Below are 18,554 nucleotides of genomic sequence, written 5' to 3' on the forward strand. Positions count from 1 at the left end.
CGTTCCAAATTCCTCTCCTACGGTTTTTATTCCATTCCAATATACCTCTTCCAACATTTCGAAAGAAGTTTCAATACTACTGAAGAAACCCATTTTACTATATGTAAAAATCTAATGTCCACCTAGTCTCTTACGTTTCCTGTTGAGTTCCATAGCATTCTTTAACTGGAGCTCATACATTCTGTTTCTCCTCTGGTAGAAAACATATTCTGGGTCAACTCCTGTGTTCGCGTCATCTGCATAAAGTTGTTTATATCCCACTTCAGGGTTTGTATAAAACTCTTTCCATCTCATATTTGCATACCATGGTGGCAAACCTAACGCAGCGTCATTTGACATGGCAGTTTGCATTTGTACATCTGTTGGCACTTGACCATAGTTTGCCATTGCAGTTTGTATTCTAACTTCATTTGGAATATTTCTCGAGTTTGGTTGTCCAGGTTGCTGTGCATTCGCTAAGTTCTGTGCGTCCATTTAATATTAGATAAAAATATCTCTTACGAGTACATATGCTGAACATTTGCAGGCATTGGTTCATCTTCATATTCTCTGTAACTTTTCCCACGTCAAATAAATAAATGACACAATGGAAAAAACCAAAACAAGTAGTCCTATTTCAAACCACATTTACTTACTAGTAAAATTTCTTTGTTATGACACTTTCTCCGGTTTATAGACCTCTCTCATATTCTATCTTGTCATATCTAAACTCATAGTCATGTATGTCCTCTAACCATCTCATAACGGTTTCCAAACCACTTTTATCGGATGTAAAGTAAAAGCATGGACAGTTATGTAAAACGTCTAAAGTTTCTAAAGAGTCTCTCAAAGTCCAGTCTACTTGGTATTGAAAATCGCATGTGTTATAGAACGGCGGGTCCACTATAAAGAAAACATTTTCCTTGTCTTTATATTTTTCATACAACTCTGTCCAATGACATCTCACAAACTCTATACCCTCAATATATTTTTCTATGTCCTCTTTGAAAACATTTGTATAGTTAAGATATAAAACTTTTGACATAAGTGTTTCAATGTCATGAACTCTTATAGAACCACTATATAATAGTCTAGCAGATATACTATCCCAGTCTATATATTCTGCTTTTTCAAAACCTCTCTCACAATATTTTTCTTATCTAATGGTATACGTTCCATCTTACCTATAGGTATCTTTTCTTTTAACTCTTTCAATATATTGTTTGTGTCTGGTATATGTTTGAGACGGTCCATATAGTTGTCGAAGTCATTGCATATAATCTTTGAGTCTGGGAATATTGTATGGCACAAATGGGATATATAGAAACTTCCACCGAACAAATCTACAAATGTTAGACCATTCGGTAGTTTCTTAAGTTCTCTCAATATAATATCTTTACATTTACTCTTATTTCCAAAGAACGGTAACGGTGGTTTTGTAAAATTCATTTATATATAATAATAAAAATGTTTTTACCTGAAAAGTGACAGAAAAGTGACAAAGCATAAAAAATATATAATTTTGAAAAGCGACACATTATATAATGTTTTCGACCCAGAAGACTAACAATTTTCCGAATAAAAACTTCATTTATACTAAACATCTTCAGGGCTAGAAGGCACGAAGTGCCTGGAAGCCCCACTACCTTTTTTTTTTTTTTTTTTTTTTTTTTTTTTTTTTATTTAAGTTGGCGTATCTTACGCCCTTCCAAAAATATGTATTAGAAAGATGACTTATAATTTCATAAATTATTTTGTCCCGACGGTTTGAGCTGTTATCAGAATGGTTGCTTACACAATGCGTCAGCAAAATGTCGGTTGGGGTGCCCTTCTTGGCCTCCTGAGTACTCACCAAGATACCCCCAGCTCCCGCAAAACACCTCCCTTAGGTGCGCATTACCTGACGGCATTATTTTGCAATTATTTCAAATTTTTTAGATGTCTTTTGTTAAAGTTTGTTAACTAAAGACTTGAAAACAGCTTACCGCTTCAAGCTGCTCTCTTCCCGGTTCCTCTGCCGCAATCTTCTGTTTGATTGTGCGCAAAGCTCTCCTCCTTGTGAACTTTGCCTGACAGATACACCTGGGAGACAGCATTCGGACATCTTACCGCTTCAAGCTGCTCTCTTCCCGGTTCCTCTGCCGCAATCTTATGTCTGATTGTGCGCAAAGCTCTCCTCCTTGTGAACCATGGCTGATAGAAAGAACTGAAAGACAGGATAGGAGGAACATGCCGGTTCAAGTTAACTTGCAATATGCTTCTGATTAGTGATTTTAGATGAAAGATTAGCGAAATCGCATTTAATTTGGATAGAAGGATTCAATTTTATGAAGCAGGCTCGTAGAAAATATGCAGGAATAGCACAATCTTTTGCAATCACAACGCGATTGCAAAACTTCGACCGACAAGAGTGTATTGTGCACTCTTGTCGGTCTGCATGTCTCATTCCGGGAGACATTGTCACTGCATGTCTCCCAGAATGAGACAATCTTCCGCATTCATAACTTGAATGCGGAAGTTTGACCGACAAGAGTGCACAATACACTCTTGTCGATCTAAATGTATCTTACAATCAAAGACACTTTCATACAATCTTTTCGAAGTTAAAAAAAAAATTAATTATTTCTTTCTTTTGTTTATTAAATCGCCTTACTCACGTACTAATCTCTTTTAGAGACTCTATCGAGCTATCCCCACATATAAACCTGTGACAATAATACATATTTACTCTCTTCATATTCTGATCTCATGACACATTATCGCAAAAACTATAATTATACAACACATCTCATAAAGTCTCATTTTAGCCCTATCTAAGCGTTCAAAACCTATTTTCCACACGTAATCTGATTCTTCTGGCTCCGCTGATTCGATTTCTGCTGTCAAATTTATGAGGAGACAATTTGAAAAAAAAAGCAATAAATATTAATTAAAAATAAGTTTTCCATTGGCAATAACTACATGAATTTATGATTGTAGACTTCATTTAAGCGCATGATTTTGAATTTTTAGATATGTAAAATCAGAATGACAAAATAATACAAAAATTGGCCCAATATTAATGAACCGCATTTGAAAACCAATATCAAGAAGAATATATTGGAAACAGTTTGATTTTTTCAAAGTGCATTTAATTATTAATCCTCCTCAAAGAAATTCAATTTTTAAACATTCTTGGATTTATATGTCTTTATGCAATTAAAAGAAAATTTATATCATAAGGAGGATAAAAATATTCAAAATAAAAGAAAACAAAACCCTCTTTTATCATCAAATATGGAAGCTGATGAGTCTTTTCCCCATAGTAATCGATATACATTATTTATTGCTTGTATTTATAATATCCTTATGCTTTGTTTTGCAATTTCGGTAAATTTTTCAGAGTTTTTCAATGTAATAGGAATAATAACGATCTTACATCCTGTCCAGAAATTTCAAATCAAAGAGGAATTTACGATTTCAAAAGAGATTAAAGCATTTGAGTGTAAAAATATAGCAGAAATGAAAGAACTGAATTTTATTAGTCCATATGCTGACAATAAACTTGTCATGTTAATTGGAAAAGGTAGAATTTATGATGTTTTATTTTGTTTTTCAGCAGCTGCCCGAGAATTTACAACTTATTATCATTTCCAGCATGTTTTAGTTACAAGTCAAGGAATTTTCACAGATGATTCTTTTCTCATATTCCCATGGGCCAAGAAAACATATAGTAAATCAAGAATCACTAATTCTCATAGAGAAATCGATCATTTAATACTTGGATCAATTCATTTTGGTCCTTGGGGCCATTTTATAAGTGACTCACCTATGGCAGGTTTACTATACCTTCCAAAAGATATTGTTAAGAAGTCAAAGCTTGCAATAATGGGTAATCAAGGGTATGTTAGAAGAAACTTGGATGAACTTGGATTCCAAGATGTTCCATTACATCATTTATCATGGAGTTTTGAACTCGTCCACAATTTATACGTCTTATCACCCCAAGATCGGCCGAATGGGCAAGTTCATTTCAATTGTGAATTAAGAGATCACATTTTCAAATTATATAATTTATCAGATATCATTCCTAATTATGGTGTCATTACAAATAGACCATATGGAAGAGCAAGACATGTAACTAATATCCAAGAACTCATAGTTGTTGTAAAAAATCATTTCATGAATATAAGATGGGAGTTTCATGATGATTCACAATTAGGTTCGATAAAATCATGTGTTCAAGTATTGGCAGGAGCAAAATATTTTATAACTCCACCTGGTTCATCTGGATTTAAAGCAATGATGATGAAAGAAAAAACAGGAATCTATTTTATAGGATCGAATTTTGAAGATTGGGCAAATATTGGATTTTGCCAATCGTTAGGAATTTGGGCAGTTTATAATAAGAACATGAATCTTGGACATATTGGATCACCAGCTGCAATTGATATTGAATCAAACTTCAAATATATAAAGCTTTTAATTGAGACAGTTGATAAGCAAAAATGGCCTAGTTATGCAAATGATATTCCTGATTCTGAATTTATGATTGATTTATCTGTTATTAAGAAGATATTAGAAATTGACAACAGAGTTAGTATTCTTCATAATTGTAATGTAACAGAATTCTATGAGAAAGTTAAATCTGATCCAAGCCATAATAAATTCTGTGGAGATAATATATATTACTCCGAATTGAATGATTTGTATTAATTAAATACACTTTTGTTGTTAATATAAATTTTTAGGGTTGTACAAACTGGCACGCCTGCTGGCACACCTTTTTTGGCCAGCTGGCACGATTTTTTTAAAAACCACATTAAAAAAGTCACTTTTTGCCCCATCTAATGAGATTTTTTTTTACAATTTTTTTCCCCTTATTTTTCAATTTAGATATGATTTTAAGCTCTCCAAATTGAAGTTTACCTGATGTTTCTTAGTTTTTATGATAATAAAATGTTGCAAAGTTAAGTTTGGATTCAATAAATTTAAGAAAATTTTATTTTACAATGAAATTATAAGAAAGGATATTTTTATCCTATGTCAAAGAGAATACATTTGTAGATCCCGACTTTTGACATGATTGAAAATTCCAAAAAAAATTCAAAATTTAAAAAAAAAATTAAAAAATATAAATTTCATGTTAAAAAATGATTTTTGAAATTTTTTTGGAAAAATAGAATGTCATATTTTTATGTTTTATTGCTATTTTTTACGAAATCAATAAAATATTTGTTAATTTGGCTGAGATTATAAATAAAATCTTTCTAAATCTTGCAATTGATTGCTAAAATCTGTTTTATGTATTAATTGGCATTGAGATTCGTTATAAAAGAATGCGAATTATTTTGTATGAGTAAACGTATTTTGTAAAATTTCAAATTCTCTTCTCTCATTACTTACCTTAGATCTCTCGGCTTTCAGCTCTCAGATTTCGCTCATAGAACTCAGGTTTTAGTTATGTACTCATAGATGTATCATTACTGCCCGCAGATCTCTCATTACTACCTTACTAACCAGATCTTAACTCTCATTACTACCTTACTAACCAGATCTTAACTCTCATTACTACCTTACTAACCAGATCTTAACTCTCATTACTACCTTACTAACCAGATCTTAACTCTCATTACTACCTTACTAACCAGATCTTAACTCTCATTACTACCTTACTAACCAGATCTTAACTCTCATTACTACCTTACTAACCAGATCTTAACTCTCATTACTACCTTACTAACCAGATCTTAACTCTCATTACTACCTTACTAACCAGATCTTAACTCTCATTACTACCTTACTAACCAGATCTTAACTCTCATTACTACCTTACTAACCAGATCTTAACTCTCATTACTACCTTACTAACCAGATCTTAACTCTCATTACTACCTTACTAACCAGATCTTAACTCTCATTACTACCTTACTAACCAGATCTTAACTCTCATTACTACCTTACTAACCAGATCTTAACTCTCATTACTACCTTACTAACCAGATCTTAACTCTCATTACTACCTTACTAACCAGATCTTAACTCTCATTACTACCTTACTAACCAGATCTTAACTCTCATTACTACCTTACTAACCAGATCTTAACTCTCATTACTACCTTACTAACCAGATCTTAACTCTCATTACTACCTTACTAACCAGATCTTAACTCTCATTACTACCTTACTAACCAGATCTTAACTCTCATTACTACCTTACTAACCAGATCTTAACTCTCATTACTACCTTACTAACCAGATCTTAACTCTCATTACTACCTTACTAACCAGATCTTAACTCTCATTACTACCTTACTAACCAGATCTTAACTCTCATTACTACCTTACTAACCAGATCTTAACTCTCATTACTACCTTACTAACCAGATCTTAACTCTCATTACTACCTTACTAACCAGATCTTAACTCTCATTACTACCTTACTAACCAGATCTTAACTCTCATTACTACCTTACTAACCAGATCTTAACTCTCATTACTACCTTACTAACCAGATCTTAACTCTCATTACTACCTTACTAACCAGATCTTAACTCTCATTACTACCTTACTAACCAGATCTTAACTCTCATTACTACCTTACTAACCAGATCTTAACTCTCATTACTACCTTACTAACCAGATCTTAACTCTCATTACTACCTTACTAACCAGATCTTAACTCTCATTACTACCTTACTAACCAGATCTTAACTCTCATTACTACCTTACTAACCAGATCTTAACTCTCATTACTACCTTACTAACCAGATCTTAACTCTCATTACTACCTTACTAACCAGATCTTAACTCTCATTACTACCTTACTAACCAGATCTTAACTCTCATTACTACCTTACTAACCAGATCTTAACTCTCATTACTACCTTACTAACCAGATCTTAACTCTCATTACTACCTTACTAACCAGATCTTAACTCTCATTACTACCTTACTAACCAGATCTTAACTCTCATTACTACCTTACTAACCAGATCTTAACTCTCATTACTACCTTACTAACCAGATCTTAACTCTCATTACTACCTTACTAACCAGATCTTAACTCTCATTACTACCTTACTAACCAGATCTTAACTCTCATTACTACCTTACTAACCAGATCTTAACTCTCATTACTACCTTACTAACCAGATCTTAACTCTCATTACTACCTTACTAACCAGATCTTAACTCTCATTACTACCTTACTAACCAGATCTTAACTCTCATTACTACCTTACTAACCAGATATCTAATTATTTACATATGATTTCTCACATCTCACTCAAGTCTCATTACTTACCCTATCTTTTTAACCTTTTCTGATAATTACTGAAATAACTAAATCCTTTTTTTAGTTTAATTCTGATATTAAATTTTTAAAATCTCTTTAATTTTTTGAACTACGCCTTTAATTTGTAATTGCCGATTTCACAGATTTGAACCATTTAATAAAATAACATTATTCAACTTAATCATATCAAACATGGTAGTTTGATTTTCAGATCTACATTTTAAAAACCTCTTTATTATCCTGAGTTATACTTTAAAAAAAAAAAAAAAAAAAAAAAAAAAAAAAAAAGGTAGTGGGGCTCCCAGGCACTTCGTGCCTTCTAGCCCTGAGGATGTTTTGTCAAGACTTCTTCGTAAATGTTTTGTCAAGACTTCTTCGTAAATGTTTTGTCAAGACTTCTTCATCGTAAATGTTTTGTCAAGACTTCTTCGTAAAGACTTTGTCAAGACTTCTTCGTAAATGTTTTGTCAAGACTTCTTCGTAAAGACTTTGTCAAGACTTCTTCTTCGTAAATGTTTTGTCAAGACTTCTTCTTCGTAAATGTTTTGTCAAGACTTCTTCGTAAAATCAGACAAAAATAATGTTTATGTTAGAATGTTAGATCTAACACGTTTTCTAACATGTTTTCTAACATCGTAGAAAACTCATGAATTTCTTCGTAAATGTTTTGTCAAGACTTCTTCATAAAGACTTTGTTGAGATTTCTTCATAAATGTTTTGTCAAGACTTCTTCATCGTAAATGTTTTGTCAAGACTTCTTCATCGTAAATGTTTTGTCAAGACTTCTTCATCGTAAAATCAGACAAAAATAATGTTTATGTTAGGTGTTAGATCTAACACGTTTTCTAACATGTTTCTAACATCGTAGAAAAACTCATGATTTCATCGTAAAGTTCTTCATCGTAAAGACTTTGTAAAGTCTTTCTCATGAACTTTCTTGTCAATGTTTTGTTGAGACTTTGTAAAGTTCTTCATCGTAAAGACTTTGTAAAGAAAGTTCATGAAAATTCATGAGGTTAGAAAACATGTTAGAAAACATGTTAGATCTAACATTCTAACATAAAATATATTTTTGCTGAATTCCGTATGAAATTTCATGAGTTTTGTATGTTTTAGACCATGTTAGAAAACATGTTAGAAAACATGTTAGATCTAACATTCTAACATAAAATATATTTTTGGGTCATTTACACTCATTTACGATGAAGAAGTCTTAACAAAGTCTTTACGAAGAAGTCACAACAAAACATCTGTCAAAAACCTTAACCGAGTAGTTTTCATGTTTTGTCACTTTTCTGTCACTTTTCAGGTAAAAACATTTTTATTATATATATATAAAATGAATTTTACAAAACCACCGTTACCCTTCTTTGGAAATAAGAGTAGATGTAAAGATATTCTATTGAGAGAACTTAAGAAACTACCGAATGGTCTAACATTTGTAGATTTGTTCGGTGGAAGTTTCTATATATCCCATTTGTGCCATACTGTATTTCCTGACTCAAAGATTATATGCAATGACTTCGACAACTATATGAACCGTCTCAAACATATTCCAGACACAAACAAAATATTGAAAGAGTTAAAAGAAAAGATACCTATAGGTAAGATGGAACGTATACCATTAGATAAGAAAAATATTGTGAGAGAGGTTTTGAAAAAGGCAGAGTATATTGACTGGGATAGTATATCTGCTAGACTATTATATAGTGGTGCTATAAGAGTTCATGACATTGAAACACTTATGTCAAAAGTTTTATATCTTAACTATACAAATGTTTTCAAAGAGAACATAGAAAAATATATTGAGGGTATAGAGTTTGTGAGATGTCATTGGACAGAGTTGTATGAAAAATATAAAGACAAGGAAAATGTTTTCTTTATAGTAGACCCACCGTTCTATAACACATACGATTTTCAATACCAAGTAGACTGGACTTTGAGAGACTCTTTAGAAACTTTAGACGTTTTACATAACCATCCATGCTTTTACTTTACATCCGATAAAAGTGGTTTGGAAAGTGTCATGAGATGGTTAGAGGACATACATGACTATGAGTTTAGATACGATAAGATAGAATATGAGAGAGGTCCTATAAACTGGAGAAAGTGTCATAACAAAGAAATTTTACTAGTAAGTAAATGTGGTTTGAAATAGGACTACTTGTTTTAGGTTTTTTTCCATTGTGTCATTTACTTATTTGACGTGGCAGAAAGATATAGAGAATATGAAGATGAACCAATGCCAGCAAATGTTCAGTATATGTACTCGTAAGAGATATTTTTATCTAATATTAAATGGACGCACAGAACTTAGCGAATGCACAGCAACCTGGACAACCAAACCCAGAGAATATTCCAAATGAAGTTAGAATACAAACTGCAATGGCAAACTATGGTCAAGTGCCAACAGATGTACAAATGCAAACTGCCATGTCAAATGACGCTGCGTTAGGCTTACCACCATGGTATGCAAATATGAGATGGAAAGAGTTTTATACAAACCCTGAAGTGGGATATAAACAACTCTATGCAGATGACGCGAACACAGGAGTTGACCCGGAATATGTTTTCTACCAGAGGAGAAATAGAATGTATGAGCTCCAGTTAAAGAATGCAATGGAACTCAACAGGAAACGTAAGAGACTAGGCGGACATTAGATTTTTACATATAGTAAAATGGGTTTCTTCAGTAGTATTGGAAACTTCTTTCGAAATGTTGGAAGAGGTATATGGAATGGAATAAAATCTGTCGGAAGAGGAATTTGGAACGGTGTCAAAAATATTGGTAAAAGAGTAGGTCAGTTCGTTGGTATTATACCCAAAGACCCTGAACCAGAAGAGCAAGCTCCTGTTATACAACAGCCTGAACCTGCACCACAGTCTAGTTGGCAACCAAATCCAACACCTCAACCGTATTAAAAAATTATATTTTTACCGTTCGATAGTAGTTGTATATGAGACTAAGTTCTAAGTAAAACGCGTGGTATAATGGAACTATTCTCTTTCTTCCATCTGTAGTAAACCATACTTGAAAGTCTGAAATACTTCCACTTGGTGGTTCATATAGCTTTGTAGGTTTTTCGTAAAAGTCATTTGCCAAGCATAAAAAAGAGTTTTGTCACCAGAAAATGAAGCATGAACGATAATAGCATCTGAGTCGAAAACATTTTCATATGTTCCATTAGGGTTTTCGACTTCATAAAAGTTCGGGTGTACTGGATATTCTGCAGGCTGATTTAACATCCTCAAAAATCTATACCATGCCAAGTTGTTATATTTTGTAGAAATATAAACGTCTTCTCCAAGGTCTTCTATTCTATTGATTTTAACAGTTGCATTTTTCCTGTCATATATAATATCGAGATGGTACTCTCCTTCGTCAATGTTGTACTGTTTTGCATATTCGAGATAGATATCGTTTATTTTTTCTTGAAAAGCTTGAAGAGTTTCTAAGTTTACAAGCAAATTCACTTGTAAAAGTTTTCCCTGTTCAAATTTCTCATACGTACGTTTTTCTTTGTTATAGTATCGAACTTCAAAAGCGACTGTAAATGGAAACCATGTATGGCTTCTGAAATGAACTTCATTCTACGAAAGCCAATAGCTTTTGTGACGGATGGGTCTCTTAACCATCTTAAGGGGTAGTCAAAACGATAGCCTTCATGCTTTACGGTCTCTGTCTCAAACTTTTGACCTACGTTAGTAAAAAGTTCATCTAATGGTTTAGTTGTAGCAACTCTTGAATTTTCTTTTTCTATTGAAAGCATATTTTATCTAGAATAAAAATGTCGAAAGAAACAGCGTCTATGAGAGAAATACAACACAACCGACAACTCATTGTACAAGCTCTAAATAAGAACACAACAAACTTTTCAAACTATTCTAAGATATCTGAGTCATTGAAAGAAGGAAACTTAAAACTGACGATAAACCCATTGACAGACGAGTTTCTGTTTCAAGACAGTAAGAACCATACTGTTTGTATAAATCCAACAAAAAGAACTTTAAACGAGAAACCTATAGATGAACTTCTTTTGAAGGCAGATATTGACAACAAAGCTGACAAAGAGTATGTAGATGCAACAAGAGACTATATTCTCGCATGGACAGATAGAACATACCCACAAAAACATCATACACATAACATCTATGACGTAGATGAACTACCAGAAAAGTTAGATGACAAAGCGGATAAAACATATGTTGACAATAAAATGTCAAGTGAAGTGACAAGAGCTGACAAAGAATATTCTAAAAAGACTCATACACATACCATATCTGATATTACAAACTTACAAGAAACCTTAAACAAGAAAAGTGACGTTGGACATACACACGATTTCTTCGCAACTGTTGGTATAGAAAATATTGAAGGAACGGTTGAAGAAACTGGTGGGGATGTATTAAATTGGAAACCTCCTAACTTTCCACAAGGTTTAACATCGGAGGATGACATAACGACGATGAAATACATTAGATGTAGAGAAATGTCTATGTCATGAAGGATGAAAACAATGTTAAATTCACTGCTCAAGATTATATGACAACAAAGCTGACAAAACAGAGCTTCAAACGTTAAAGACAGAAATACTTCAAACAGTATATCCTATAGGTTCTATTTACACGTCAATGAACTCTACCAGACCAGAAGTAGTACTTGGTTTTGGAACTTGGACTCAAATAGTCGACAGGTTTTTGTATTGTGCAAACTCTTCAAAGGAAACAGGTGGAAGTAAAACGATTTCAGGTGAAAACCTACCTGCACACAGTCACTACATAGATTTAAGTACATCTCAAGCAGGTTGGCATAAGCATAGATATTGGGATTGGTCAGCAATGACAAAAGGTAAAGGATATGATGTTAAAGACAACGTTAAGTTTGCTATAGATTGTTACTGGAGTAACACTGAGGGAGGAGGAAACCATACACATCGCGTTTCAGGATATACGCAAACAACGGGACAAAGTAAAGAATACATGCCACCTTACATGACAGTTTACGCATGGTATAGAAATGCTTAGTCGTCATTTTCAACTTCTTTAGCATATTCGTCAGGAGTTGTCTTATATTTGTTAGGAACTGTCTTTGAAAGTATACCACCTTGAACTTTGACAAGTTTGAAACGAGGTCTGACAATAGTAGTTTTATCTTCTGCTTGCAGTCTGTACATTTTGCCATGTTTGCCTAAAACTTCATAATATTCTCTTGTATACTTTCTTCTATTTTTACGAACACGAATGCGAGTACCTGTCGAGTTCCCATTGTTGTCATAGTCAATAGTATTTTCATATGGGTCGCGTTTAGGTATTTCTATTTTTACTTTGTCACCTTTCTGAAGTTTGAAGCCTGGCATTCTTTCTTGTTTGTCTCTTTTGACTAAACTATTAAATATATAGTCTTTCTCTAAGTCAGGGTTGTTTTTCATTTCTTCGGGGGAGTGGTTTCCCAAACCTTTTTGTTTACGGCTATTGTAAATATTTAAAACTTGTCTCATCTTTGCCATGGAGAAATGTCTATACTTGTCGTCATATGACATTTCATCTACCTCACCACCTTGTGGTTGATTTAAGTCTCTTAAGATTTTTATACAACTGTCAATGACACCAAGAGCAGAATGGTTTTGGTCGACAATGAAATATTGGTTTACATTTTTTGAACGCAGATAGTTTTTAATATCGTCTGATTTGAAAGAACTTTCACAGTCAGATGTCAGTTTTGTTGGATGGTATTTGTCAACGAATATTGTCAAAGCTGCTAAGATATCTAAAATATTTTTGGACTGTAATGGTATGGCTTCACAGTATCTTGTATTTTGACCGACAAATATTAGCCAGTATGGTGGTCCATCTTCTCTATATCTCGGAATGTTTTCCAAGATATCCATAAACCAAGCATTTGGTGTTGAACTAAAGATTTTTACCATGAGTGCTTTCTTTGTTGCTTTAGAAACATACGGGTCCTTGTTTGGATTCGTCATTTTTATCCTATAAGAAATGGGTTTATTTGGCGCGTTAGCAGGAGTTGCATCTAGATTTTTGCCCGCAGTGGGAACAATAGCCAGAGGTGTATTTGGAGTTGGAAGGAAGATTTTGAGTACTTTAGGTATACTGAAAGAGAAAGCACAACCTATTATACAAACTGTACAGAAAGGTTGGGATGTAGCACGAGATGCAGCAAATCTTATTCCAAATCCTGAAACAAGAGGAAAAGTTCAAGGATGGATGGACAATGTAGGAAGAGAAGCAGGAAACTACTATAACAAAGCAAATGACTACTATAACCAAGCAGGGCACTATATGGACCAAGGTGAAAGATTCTTTAACAGAGGATATAACCATGCACAACAGTGGGTAAACAATAACCAACCGCAACCACCTCAAACTTGGGGAATGTAAAGTTTTTTACTGAGATGAAATGAACAATACAGCATTGAGACAAATGGGTTCAAGATGGATTTGTCGGCTTCCAGCAGTTACACAACGTGTTTGTCAAGTTCTTCCTATACCTCAAGAAGTTTTAGACCGACTTAAAAAACCTAAACAACCAGTTGAAAACAAACCAAACTAAAATTTTTTACTGAGATGAAATGACCGAAGAAGTTGAAACGGTAGATTTGACACCACAAACAAAAAGTTCAGAACCATTGTCAAAACCTGTCAAAGAACTTACAGATGAAGAGAAAAATTCAATAATAGAAAGTGCCAGGTCTGGAAATACAAACCCTAACTACAAAGTCACTTTTCATAGAAATGGAACGGCTAGTATCTCAAAAAAGAAACAGACTCTCACAAATAAAATATTGAAGTCTGAAGGAATTTTCGAGACAACAGATGGAAAAGTTTACTTCACCGATCAACAGTTCATTATAGAACATCTCATTGACTTAGAGTCGAAATATTCTAAACTTTACAACAAACACAAAAAGTTGAAAGGAAAACAAAAACAGATGGCATATGATATTTATGAAGATGTTGACGACACAACTGTTCCTGCAGGTGGGGAAAAGTCAGAGGAACCGAAAAGTGACGAAAAACCGATAGAAGAAGAAAAACCAAAAACTGAAGATAAACCAAAAACAAAGTTTAGTTTCCAAACTAAACCAAGTCAACCTTCATTAGCTGGTATGGGTTGGCGTCAAAGACTTTTGGCAGCGGGTGGTTACGTAAAGTAAAGAGAAAAACATTTTTTTATTTTTATTTGAACTGTACGCTGAGTTTGTTGGAGAAGACCGTTGGGAAACTTGTTTGTTAGATGAGAAATATGAAATGGCATACCATTTAAAACAACATATTTTAAAAAAAATATTTTTTTATTTTATTTGAAATGTACGCTGAGTTTGTTGGAACAGACCGTTGGGAAACTTGTTTGTTAGATGAGAAATATGAAATTCACTGTTGTGAGTCATTTGAAGTCAGAAACAAAAAGACAAAAAGAGTTTTAAGCGAATGGGAGCAAAATGACGGATATGCTAGGATGAGGATTGGTGGAAAACACTATTTTAAACATGTTGTCATTGCAACTCATTTTATACCAAACCCTAACAATCTACCTTTTGTAGACCACATAAACCATATAAGAAACGACAATAGACTTGAAAACTTACGCTGGGTCACTTGTTCTGAAAACAATAAGAACAAAAGCAATTTTCGAGATATAGTATTCGAATTTGTCGACGAACTAGAAGATGAAACAATTGAAATTACAGACTATGGTAAGCATACGTTTGAGTTTTACTACTATAGCGAAGAACAAGACTCTTTCTACTTTTATACCGGCGTAAACTATAGAAAATTACAAGTATGTTTTACTAAGGAAGGCTGTGCTTATGTAAACACTAGAGATACAGATGGAAAAAACGTTAGACTATATCTTAACAAATTCAAGAAGCTATATGGCATACCATTTTAAAACATTTATTTTAAAACAGTATATTTTTACATATATTAAATGTTTCAGGTTGAAAAACAAAGAACAAAAGTAGCAGATACAAAACCGTTAGACTATATCTTTACAAACGCTGGTAGGACTATATCAGATGAAGAAATTTCATCCGGCTCCTACCGCTTTGACTTTCCAATTCGTTGGCTTCAAAGTCCTTCAGATGCAAAGGCAATAGGATTTAGAAGAGTTTTGTTTTCAAAAAGAACTAACGCGTTTATGTTTGCAGTATATTTTCATGGGCGGTATAGAGGTCATGATGGTCTAATAGACAAATTTGACGAAATGAGAATCTTTACAGTTCGTTCAGACGAAAGTCTTGAGAAGACTCTAAATGACTTTCAAACTCAAATAAACAAATACTACTGGGAATTTCAAGAAAAATACGATTCTTTACTAAATGGAACATACTATCTGAAACTAGAATATGACAAGATGAACTCCACAGTTTCATTTCAAAGGATTGAAAATAACCCTCCAAGAGATACACAGTTTTTATTTTGGCAAGTAGACAAACGTTCTTGGGCACAATTTCTTCGGTTACTAAACCAGAACGAACCATTACCACCTGACGGTCCGTTCTGGTTTATACGCCCACCAACAGATTTGACAGTTTATAGAAACGTGTTTGACCCTCAAAATGTCATGTGTCATGCAAGTTTCAGTTCAAGCAACAATAGTTTTCTTTGTATTGGTAAGGACTTTTATGACCTTACCTCTAAATTCTACGAACCACCTAGTAACAGTTTCTCTGACTTTCAAGTTTGGTTCACTACAAACGGTGTGCAACATATTGTTCCATTGTACTACGACTTTTATCTCGAATTGTCTTTCATATATAACTACGGAGAAGTGCTGAAAAAGTATTGAAAAATGAGTTTTGGTTAGATGTTTTTTTTAGGTGTGCCTATGTGCCTATGTGCCTCGGTCAAATGAACTTCTCTTAAAATTACTGACAACACGACATTTTGACAACATCGTAGAAAACACGCAAAACTCTTGAATTTTGTATAAAAAAAGCAACCCGCGGAATTCCGGCGGTTGGTATATTCTTCACAAAATGCTTGTTTTGAGGCTAAGCCACAAACGGATGTCCGACGGTTAAGCCACAAACGGATGTCCGACGTCCCACCAAAAAATATTTTTTATTTTTATTGTAAGAACAGAAATGTCAGTCGAAGCAAAAACGTTCACGAACAAATCTAATGGCGAAACATTCACAAAAGGCACTTACAACGGTATTGAAGTCTTACGTAGAGACAAGGATGGTTATATAAATGCAACAAAGATGTGTCAGCAGTTTAGGAAAGACTTTAGAAGGTTGTTGGAAAATAAGTCCTGGGAAGAGTATTTTAAGGCATTTTGTGAAGAATATACCAACCCGCGGAATTCCGCGGGGTGCTTTTTATACAATGTTAATGCAGGAATTCCGGATGAAATCAAACAGGTTAGAGGAATGTATGTAGACCCAAGACTCGTAAACTATATAGCAATGTGGGCTTCTCCAAAATATTGTATAGCAGTTGGAAAAATTCTGGACTCCATAGACAAGAAAGTTCATGAGAAGTTAGATGAAGAAGAACTTGAAGATACAGTAGAGAATGCAAAACCTTTGTTTGAAGAAGAAGTTAGAAAAATGCATGAAAAACAAATAGAACATGAACGTGAGATATGTTCTGGTTATAGAGACTCGCCATACGAACTAGACCAATGGGAACAAGAAGATTTAAAGAGAGAATTTAGAGAATATGAACTCGCTAAGATAACATTAGAAGCTGCAGAAAAGAAGTTAAAAGTTTGGGGTCGTTTTGTACAAAAATATTGTGAGTAAATGAACCATTTTTTTCGACAAAAATAATGTTTATGTTAGAATGTTAGATCTAACATGTTTTCTAACATGTTTTCTAACATCGTAGAAAACTCTTGAATTTGTCAAGACTTCTTCGTAAATGTTTTGTCAAGACTTCTTCGTAAATGTTTTGTCGAAACTTCTTCGTAAATGTTTTGTCAAGACTTCTTCGTAAATGCTTTGTCAAGACTTCTTCATCGTAATGAGCGTAAAAGACCCAAAAATATAATTTATGTTAGAATGTTAGATCTAACATGTTTTCTAACACGTTTTCTAACATCGTAGAAAACTCTCGAAATTCATGAATTTTGACACTTTCACAAAAAACATAAAAAATAAAGTTAGTATTTTTAAAAAAATATTTTTTATTTTTATTGTAAGAACATGTTAGCAACTACAGCACCAAACTCGTTAGTCATGAATCCAACATCTATGTTGGTAGAGATGAAAAGCTTCATTCCTTCTTCATATACTTTCGAAACAGAAATCCAGAAGATAAAGCAAGAACTTCTCCAAGGAGATTTAGATTGCACTGCAAAAGATGAAACAAATGAACAGTATCTTTATGAAATGCAGGATATTATTGACCATCTACCTAAACTTCCTGAAATACAACAACAAAAGCTTACTATTCCTGAATTCGATGAAATAGAAGTCGGACTGACTGACTCGGTAGAAATAAAGAAGTTCATACGAAAGGTAAACTATGAGTTTCTTGGATTTCATTGCAACCACAAAGTCATGGACAAAGACTGCGACATGGTATATAAGAACATCTCTGACATATATAAATCTGAAGAATTTAAGACCTACGACAACTTTGTTTCGTTAGTTGCAAAATGTGTATGGCAGATAAGAGATAAAGATAAAAGAGGTAAGGTATGGAACGAACAGATAAAACCAGCAACTTTTGAGTTAAAGAAAACCATTGACGCCTTGGTTGTTCTAGCTGGTTTTATTTCAATGTACAATGCTAAAATGAACCCACAATGTTCTAAATGTAAAGCAGCAATGAGGAAATATAACTACTCCGTCAAAGAGATAGAACGTATGAGAAACGACTATGCAGACTTAAAGAAAGAAGCAGAAAAACCAGCAGAAGATAAAATGGACATGTTAGCATTTCTAAACAAAAACTATCCAACAGCTGACGATTTCCTTCTATCTGATGTCAAGAAGAAATATAAAGAAACCTTCGGTATCGTTAAAACTTTTGACATACTAAAAGAAGAAATAGAAGCCACAAAATTGTTTAAAGTCATGAACCATCGCAACATATACCATGTAAAACGCTTGTAAATAGTTATGTTAGAAAACATGTTAGAAAACATGTTAGATCTAACATTCTAACATAAACATTATTTTTATTGAATTCCGTATGAAATTTCATGAGTTTTGTATGTTTTAGACCATGTTAGAAAAGAGGTTAGAAAACGTGTTAGATCTAACATGCTAACATAAAATATATTTTTGCCGAATTCTGTATAAAATTCATGAGTTTTGTGTGT

The 18,554-nt window shown here is 33.4% G+C and overlaps 8 protein-coding genes and 1 pseudogene across 9 annotated transcripts, besides 2 other annotated features; 8 read left to right on the top strand and 1 right to left on the bottom strand.

Annotated features, from left to right (window-relative positions):
* Positions 1-1,656: part of a mobile genetic element that runs on past the window's edge.
* Positions 1,657-1,744: 88 nt separating this feature from the next.
* TVAGG3_0426160 (glycosyltransferase family) lies at positions 1,745-4,800 on the top strand (the record flags this gene model as incomplete). The annotated part of the gene is made up of 1 exon (XM_001294063.2): positions 3,790-4,674. The coding sequence occupies one exon, from the start codon at positions 3,790-3,792 to the stop codon at positions 4,672-4,674; it is 885 nt and encodes a 294-aa protein (XP_001294064.2).
* Positions 4,801-7,513: 2,713 nt separating this feature from the next.
* Positions 7,514-18,554: part of a mobile genetic element that runs on past the window's edge.
* On the top strand, positions 9,554-9,916 carry TVAGG3_0426180 (uncharacterized protein; the record flags this gene model as incomplete). The annotated part of the gene is made up of 1 exon (XM_051233609.1): positions 9,554-9,916. One exon carries the CDS (start codon positions 9,554-9,556, stop codon positions 9,914-9,916), a length of 363 nt encoding a protein of 120 aa, XP_051103339.1.
* On the top strand, positions 9,935-10,177 carry TVAGG3_0426190 (serine threonine-protein phosphatase family; the record flags this gene model as incomplete). The annotated part of the gene is made up of 1 exon (XM_051233610.1): positions 9,935-10,177. One exon carries the CDS (start codon positions 9,935-9,937, stop codon positions 10,175-10,177), a length of 243 nt encoding a protein of 80 aa, XP_051103340.1.
* Positions 11,044-12,242, top strand: TVAGG3_0426200 (annotated as a pseudogene). Its single transcript has one exon. A coding segment is annotated over exon 1 (1,199 nt).
* Positions 12,277-12,762, bottom strand: TVAGG3_0426210 (uncharacterized protein; the record flags this gene model as incomplete). Its single annotated transcript, XM_051233611.1, has 1 exon — positions 12,277-12,762. The coding sequence occupies one exon, from the start codon at positions 12,760-12,762 to the stop codon at positions 12,277-12,279; it is 486 nt and encodes a 161-aa protein (XP_051103341.1).
* TVAGG3_0426220 (uncharacterized protein) lies at positions 13,674-13,826 on the top strand (the record flags this gene model as incomplete). The annotated part of the gene is made up of 1 exon (XM_051233612.1): positions 13,674-13,826. The coding sequence occupies one exon, from the start codon at positions 13,674-13,676 to the stop codon at positions 13,824-13,826; it is 153 nt and encodes a 50-aa protein (XP_051103342.1).
* On the top strand, positions 13,846-14,430 carry TVAGG3_0426230 (phage tail repeat-like family; the record flags this gene model as incomplete). Its single annotated transcript, XM_051233613.1, has 1 exon — positions 13,846-14,430. The coding sequence occupies one exon, from the start codon at positions 13,846-13,848 to the stop codon at positions 14,428-14,430; it is 585 nt and encodes a 194-aa protein (XP_051103343.1).
* Positions 16,654-17,028, top strand: TVAGG3_0426240 (uncharacterized protein; the record flags this gene model as incomplete). Its single annotated transcript, XM_051233614.1, has 1 exon — positions 16,654-17,028. One exon carries the CDS (start codon positions 16,654-16,656, stop codon positions 17,026-17,028), a length of 375 nt encoding a protein of 124 aa, XP_051103344.1.
* On the top strand, positions 17,431-18,345 carry TVAGG3_0426250 (organellar and viral DNA polymerase type B; the record flags this gene model as incomplete). Its single annotated transcript, XM_051233615.1, has 1 exon — positions 17,431-18,345. One exon carries the CDS (start codon positions 17,431-17,433, stop codon positions 18,343-18,345), a length of 915 nt encoding a protein of 304 aa, XP_051103345.1.

Source organism: Trichomonas vaginalis, chromosome V (genome assembly GCF_026262505.1).
Source record: "Trichomonas vaginalis G3 chromosome V, whole genome shotgun sequence".
In the NCBI taxonomy this organism is placed as follows: domain Eukaryota; phylum Parabasalia; order Trichomonadida; family Trichomonadidae; genus Trichomonas; species Trichomonas vaginalis.